Below are 8,059 nucleotides of genomic sequence, written 5' to 3' on the forward strand. Positions count from 1 at the left end.
ACATCTCATAACTATATGTTTACTATTCTGTGGCTTGTGATTAGTCCTGAAGCATTTTAAATGTATGAATTGAAATTTCTTTATGTGTCTGTATCTCTCTCTCATAACTTCTTTTTCCCCCCATTTAAAAAATTTAACTTGGGGGAACAGGTGGTGGGTGATGGGGAGGGCACGTTTTGCATGGAGCACTGGGTGTTGTGCAAAAAGAATGAATAATGTTACGCTGAAAAAATTAATAAAAAGGGAAAAAAATTTAACTTATTTTCAGTGTAACAGAATTTATTGTTTATGAACCACACCCAGTGCTCCATGCAATACGTGCTCTCCACAATACCCACCCCCTCACTCCCCCATCCTCCCACCCCCTGCCCCTTCATTACCCTCAGATTGTTTTTCAGAGTCCATAGTCTCTCATGAGTCACCTCCACCTCCAATTTCCCTCAACTCTCTTCTCTCATAATTTCTGTCTAATTCCTACTTATTTAGAAAGTCAGTACCTAATATTCAATAATGATTTTTTAAAAATTTAAAAATATTTCAGAAAGTCAGTACTTATTATTATTCTTAGTACATGGTAAACATCCAATAAATACACTTTGCATAAATGAATTGATTCATATTCTGTTGATAAAGGTCAATATTACTTTGTTAGTTCTCCTCCATCTAATTCATGACTTGACTGACCATTTTTTGACAGACAGCATTCTCTTTACTGCGTTCTTTACATCTTTGTTTCTTAAAGTGTAAATCAGAGGATTAAGGGTGGGTGTGATGATTGTGTAAAAGAGAGAAAGGAACTTCCCCTCATCTTGGGATGTGCTATTCTGTGGCTTCATATACATGTAAATGATTGTTCCATAAAACAGAGTTACTACTGTGAGGTGGGAACCACATGTATTAAGGACCTTACTCCACCTTCCTGCTGACTTGATCCTCACGACTGCTTGAGTGATTACTGCATATGAGATGAGAATTAGTGATAGAGGTGCTAGAAGAAGTACCACCCCGAGAGCAAAGACAATGACCTCCATTACTTTTGAGTAGATGCAGGCCATCTTGAGCAGGGCTGGCATCTCACAATAGAAGGTATCCAATTCCTGGTGCCCACATCTTGGTAATTTCAAGGTCATGGAGCAAAGAATTAAGGCACTGCCAAGGCCACCTAACCACACAGTGAGCACCATATTCTGGCAAAGCTGAGGGTGCATTATGACCGTGTAGTGAAGAGGTTGACAGACAGCAGCATAGCGGTCATAGGCCATCACAGCCAAGAGAAGACATTCAGTGGCTCCCAGGTCAAGGGAAAAGAAGAATTGGAGCACACACCCTCCATAGGTAATAGACCTTGTAGGACCCCATAGATTTACCAGCATCTGGGGGATAATGCTAGTTGCATAGCAGAGATCCAAAAAAGACAAATGGGATAAGAAGAAATACATGGGCGTATGGAGCTGGGTGTCTACGTAAGATACAAGAATGATGGTTGTGTTTCCTACCAGAGTCACAATATAGAAGATGAAGACCGCCCCAGAGATGATGGGTTCTAATTGGGGTCGATCAGAAAAGCCCAGCAGGATGAAATCTGTTGTGGAACTTCCATTGTTTGTGTCCATGGCTCCTTAGGAAAGTCTAGGAAACAAGATCGTGGTAATCAAAATAGCATCAGGCCTAGGCAGAAATAGCTTGCCATGTCGCTTACCATGAGCATCCCCAATTCAGTTGTTTGTGTGCTCTGTCCCATTTGGAACCCCTCTGTTAACACTCCCTGTGTTCATTGCCCAAAGCCTCTCTGTGTTTACTCAAAACCAGAGTGGTTCTAAAGATAATATGGTAAACCTGTCACACTGAATTGTAAGTCATTGAAATGGTTTAATTATGCCATGAGACTTATAGTTCTGTGTGTTTTGGTTAAGTAATGAATCCATGAAATTAATAATATGATTTAAGATGCAGATATATTTTGAGAAAAATGAGAAATGTGTCCGAAATATTTTTCCTTCTTGAACGTGGGAGATAAGCCTCACTTGATCATGACAAATATTTCCCTTTTCAAAGGAGTGGCCTATGGGATAAAAGTTTAAATGATCCATTTTCTTGGAGTAAGATCCACCATTTGGTAGCAGGATCAGTTTCTATATTCATTTCCAAATGCATTAATTCCACCCATTATCACCACCACCACCAACAACCTCCTCCTCTTGTCCTTCCCATTGAACATTGTAGATACTGCTATTCCTAGATCAATTTTGATGTTCCCTACTATTGCCCCATTTTGTGCCTGCATTTTGGTGCTAGGAAAACTCATCTTTCTTATTAACTTCCATTGCCATGTACAGAGGCCCTGTGTTTTGGAATACCATTCACAACTGCCAATAAAGTATTTAAATAGCCTTACTGATTTGTTTCAGAGTTAAAATCCGAAGTAGTTCCAGAATCTTCCGGTTATCACATACATGCGGCAATCACCTGTGTCAGCTCCTGCTCACCTGGCCATTCAGCAAAAGTAGCAAGGTAGGTAACTTGATCAAAAAACAGCTCTTATAATGGTCAGTGAGCTGTTTTTCCACATATAATATACCAACTATCTGAGTCAATCCTCTGGTTGCTTTGGAACTCTATAGGTAAAACTCCATTTCAGTTTTAAATGAATACAGAAAGGTGACAGATATATATGTATTTTCCTGGTTTTGAATTAGCATATCATTAAATATATGGAAGTTTTAATGACTGAATTAGTTTATAAATATTTTCTATTATTTTGGTTTATAATTCTTTATGCCTATAATTTCTGACCATCAACTCCAGATTTAGGGTGCTTTATATTCATGTGTGTTTGGGGCCAAGGAAAAATAAATTTATTTGTTGCAGTTACAGTGAAATAAGGTAAATTACTTACTGTATATCATTGTACAAACAGTTGAATTAAAACATGAAAATGTTACAATCATGAAGAAGGAGCTGTTATTACCAGTAGTGTGTTATCACCATACTACCCAAGTAGTATGGGTTAGGGATATATTTTTTCTCAAAATGGGAACTTTATTTAATTAATGACTGTGAAGTTTTTATGTGGTGGATGCCAGCCATGCTGAGTATAGTGCTTATGTGCACAGATTCTGGATTCAGAGCTTGGTATCAAATCCCAGCTTCACTACTTGGCGGTAATGTGTCCTTGGGCAGTTATGTAATTTTTTACACCAGCTTCTTTACATGTTCAGTGAAGATAACAATATTCCTCAAAAGGTGGTGGTGAGGGTTAGTATTTGTAAAAACACTAGAAACCCTGTTTTGTTTATATTTAATTCTCAAAAGTAAAAATTATATTCACCTTCATATGTGGAACATAAGGATTAGTGCAGAGGACAAAGGGGAAGGGATGGAACACCTAGGGGAAGGAAATCAGAAAGGGAAACAAGGCGTATGAAACTCTTGACTCAGGGAAACAAACTGAGGGTTGAGGATAGAGGAGGGTGTGGGGGCATGGTGTAACTGGGAGATGGCCATTAAGAGGGGATTGATGTGATGAGTACTGGGTATTATATGCAAGTAATGGATCATTGAAGATTGTATAAAAAACTAATGATGTACTATACGTTGGCTAATTGAATATAAATAAAATATAAAAAATTGTATTCACCTACCCAAAAATTATTATTATTCTATTCACTCCTTATTCTCTTCATTTTTCATGCTGGTGATTTCACTATGATGGTCTAGAACTGAACTTGAAATCGTTAAAATTTTACACTTATATAACTTTTCAAATGTATGAGCACTCATGTACACAAAAGTGCCCACAAGCTCGATGTATTACTGAACTGATAAACCCAGAGGCAAGAGATGACAGAGGACTTAGTTCTCAACATGCCTTGATTACAAAATGCACTGGGCATTCTTTGACCAAGTAAGATTGAGATAGTTTTGGGAATTAAAAAGCCAGAGAATTTTGGAGTTGAAATAGACTCAGAAAACATGACCCAGCCTTCTGTCTGACAAAGGAGGTCTTCCACAGAATGTTCACCTGTCTTCTATTTTCAGAACTTCATAGCTGTCCTTTAATCTTTGCTTTTTACTTACTCTTTATGTTAAGTCAGAGATTACTCTTTAACAGAGCACTGGATCTTTTTCTTTATTCTGGAAATTACACGGAATGAATCAATTCATCATTAATTCTTTATAAAAAAGTTTTGTTGCACAATGAAAGATAGATACAGAAAACTACAAAATCCTCAAGGAGTTAAGGTGAATATTATTATAACTAACATGCAGCTCAAGAAATAGAACCCTGGTAAGTACCCAAGAGCTTCTCTTTGTGCCTCAAGCAATCATTACCCATCCCTGTCCCTAAAGTATCCACTATTCTGGTGTTTATGATAATCACCTCCTAGTGTATAATAGCTTGATTACCCATATGTGCTTCTCTAGGCAATATTGTTTGGTTCAGCTCATTAAAAATTGTTTATATGTCTTTTGCTTATATGTCCTTTTAAAAAATTTTTATTTTTTCAGTGTTCCAAGATTCATTGTTTATGCCCCCCCTCCTCAGTGCTCCATGCAATAGGTGCCGTCCTTGATACCCACCACCAGGCTCATCTAACCGTCCCATTCCCCTCCACTTCAAAACCCTCAGTTTTTTCTCAGAGTCCACAGCCTCTCACGGTTCATCTCCCCCTCAATTTCCCCCAATTCAGTTTTATATGTCCTTTGATATTAGAGCCTATTATCAAATATACGCTTTGATTTATGTTTCTAGAATAAGTGTTTGATGGTTGTCAGCTCTTCCTAACACTGTATGATGTTTAATTACCGTGTTTTTCTCTTTGCTATCCCTTTGACTCACCATGGTTTATTAAATGCCTTTGCTTTTGGTCCCATATGGAACTCGAGTTAGAAGAGATGAGTCCAGTTCCAAAATGGAGGGCCTTGATCCAAAGGAATCAGAGCAGTTGAGAAAACTGTTTATTTGTGGTTTGAGGTTTGAAACTACAGAAGATAGTTTAAGAGAACATTTTGAAAAATGTGGTACACTTACAGATTGTGTGGTGATGAGAGACCCCCAAACAAAACGGTTCAGGGGGTTTGGTTTTGTCACTTATTCTTATGTTGAAGAGGTGGATGCAGCAATGTGTGCCTGATCACACAAGGTTGTTGGGCATGTATAGAACCAAAGAGAGCTGTTTCTAGAGAGCATTCTGTAAAGCCTGGTGCCCATCTAACTGAAGAACATTTTTGTTGGTGGTATTAAAGAAGATACAGAAGAATGCAGTTTGAGAAACTACTTTGAAAAAAATGGCAAGATTGAAACCAAAATAGTTATAGAAGACAGGCAGAGTGGAAAAAAGAGGATTTGCTTTTGTAAGTTTTGATGATCATGATACGGTTGATAAAATTGTTGTTCAGAAATACCACACTATCAGGGCACCTGGGTGGCTCAGTGGGTTAAAGCCTCTGCCTTCAGATCAGGTCATGAACCCAGGGTCCTGGGATTGAGCCCCACATCGGGCTTTCTGCTCAGCAAGGAGCCTGCTTCCTCCTCCTCTCTCTCTCTCTCTGCCTGCCTCTCTGCCTACTTGTGACCTCTATCTGTCAAATAAATATAATCTTAAAAAAAAAGAAGCACTGGGTGTTGTGCAAAAACAATGAATACTGTTACGCTCAAAAAATAAATAAAATGGGGGAAAAAAAGAAATACCACACTATTAATGGGCATAATTGTGAAGTGAAAAAGACCCTTTCTAAACAAGAAATTCAGGGGCGCCTGGGTGTTTCAGTGGGTTAAGCCTCTGCCTTCAGCTCAGGTCATGATCTCAGGGTCCTGAGATCGAGCCCCACATTGGACTTTCTGCTCAGCAGGGAGCCTGCTTCCCTCTCTCTCCCTGCCTGCCTCTGCCAACTTGTGATCTCTCTCTTTCTCTCTCTGTTAAATAAATAAATGAATAAACAAACAAACAAATAAATAAATAAATCTTAAAAATATAAACAAGAAATTGCAGTCTGTTGGGTCACAAAGAAACCTTGGAGGTGGATCTGGCAACTTCATGGGTCATGGAGGAAATTTCAGAGGCAGTAGTAACTTTGGTTGTGGTGGAAACTTTGGTGAAAGGGGAGGCTATGGTGGTGGTGGACCAGGATGTGGAAACCAAGGTGGTGAATACGGAGGTGGTGGTGGAGGATATGATGGTTACAATGAAGGAGGAAATTTTGGAGGTGGTAACTCTGGTGGTGGTGAGAACTATAATAATTTTGGAAGTGGTGGGCAACAGCAATCAAATTATGGACCCATGAAGGGGGCAGTTTTGGTAGAAGAAGCTCGGGCAGTCCCTATGGTGCTGGTTGGATTTGGTGGTGGAAGTGATGGATATGGTAGCAGAAGGATCTAAAAAAATTTCCAGAAGAAAAGGGCTACAGTTCATAGTAGGAGAGAGAGCAAGGAGTTGTCAGGAAAGCTGCAGGTTACTTTGAGACAGTTGTCCCAAATACATTAGAGGAAATGTAAATTTTGCCACAGAAGGACCAATGATCCATAGTCAGAAAAGTTAATGCAGCTTAAACAGGAAACCCTTCTTGTTCAGGACTGTCATAGCCACAGTTTGCAAAAAGTGCAGCTATTTATTAATGCAATGTACTGTCAATTAAATATACATTCCTGAGGTCTTTTATTTATTGTAGCTTTATCTTCTCTCCTTTTCATTGCATCAGGTAAATTGCCGTGTAAATTGTAGTAGTGGTACCAGGAATAAAAAATTACGGAATTTTTAACTTAAAGAAAACCCCTTTTGTTATGAGTTGAGAACTGAACACAGTACTTCAGGTGTGCTATATATCACTAAAGAAGGCAGCAAACATCCATGATACACGTAGTTTCTAAAATTTATGTTAGTTTACCAGGTGGAAAACATTACCAGGTCAGTTTATGCCTTGGGTCCTGTAAGAACCCAGGTATCCTTTTCAGAAGTGTCAAGCCTGGAGTTATACTTCATGTAATTTAATGTCATAAAACCAAATACAGGAATTTTCATTCTGTGCTTGTGAATCTTTTCCATATTGGTTTTAGACTTGGGCCAACTTTTAACTATTATTGTCATTTTAATCTGAAGGTGAACGTGACAAAAAATGAGAGAGCACAAGCTGAAGAAACAGATGTTAAAAAAGAGGTGTGCAATGTTTTCACTGAAACAGGTTTTTCATTTTTCTTATATGGACTCCATTTTCTAATAGTGTAGCATGAATTTACAAATTAATTTTTTCCTTGAAATGTGAGATGAATGAAGCAACATATTTAAATATAATTTGAATGTGCAGAATGACGTGGAGAGAAAATGATAAAGAAAATTAGAACATATTTACGTTTCAGGAGGGAAGAATTCACATCTGTTGTGTTCTTATGTAGTCCAAAGATACCCATGTTTCCATGATGATGAGCCTTCATTTCACCCATAGTCAGGATTCTTGTTTGGCAACTTACTGAGTCCATGAAATACGGATTAGCCCCTACTTTCTTGGACTAACACCATGATCACATTTGCATTGAAATGCAACAAATGAATTAAAATTCCATGAAGTCTTTATTTAAATTGGATGTTGGAGGAAAATTAGACATGGGACTGGTAGAAATGTTGGTGAATTTGGTTTGCTAAATGTATTTTTGTTGTGATATTTGTAGTCTTTTCATACGTACTCCTGTTGGACACATTTGTTAGTGGATCTCGGCCCAATTAAACCAGGAGAGCCCTCTGCTGATCTATGCATGCTCCAAGTAGTGTTTACGTAGGACTCTAAAGGCTAGAAGGCTAACATGGTGTAGCCCATGGGGACTGGTGCACAGAGAGGTGATTAACAATTCTTAGACTATTATCAGAGGGTTATCCAACAACTATTTTAGGAAACCTTCTCTTAAGGCATGTTTCATCTTGTCTTTTTCTTTTTAGATATCCTCCATGGAAATTAATTTCAGAGATGAACCCTTTTTTTTTTTTCAATTGTGTTATGTTAGTCACCATACAATACATCATTAGTTTTTTTTTTTGTTTTTTTTTATTATTTATTTTTATTTGTTTAT

The 8,059-nt window shown here is 38.0% G+C and overlaps 1 protein-coding gene across 1 annotated transcript; it reads right to left on the reverse strand.

The window, feature by feature from the left end:
* Nucleotides 1–668: 668 nt before the first annotated feature.
* On the reverse strand, nucleotides 669–1,613 carry LOC123942532 (olfactory receptor 2W1-like). Its single transcript, XM_046006514.1, has one exon. The coding sequence runs from the start codon at nucleotides 1,611–1,613 to the stop codon at nucleotides 669–671; it is 945 nt and encodes a 314-aa protein (XP_045862470.1).
* Nucleotides 1,614–8,059: the final 6,446 nt, after the last annotated feature.

This window comes from Meles meles, chromosome 5, assembly GCF_922984935.1.
Source record: "Meles meles chromosome 5, mMelMel3.1 paternal haplotype, whole genome shotgun sequence".
In the NCBI taxonomy this organism is placed as follows: Eukaryota; Metazoa; Chordata; class Mammalia; order Carnivora; family Mustelidae; genus Meles; species Meles meles.

What these genes read in the sequence shown, in the direction of transcription:
- LOC123942532 (XM_046006514.1), bottom strand. Translation starts at nt 1,613, where the DNA reads ATGGACACAAACAATGGAAGTTCCACAACAGATTTCATCCTGCTGGGC.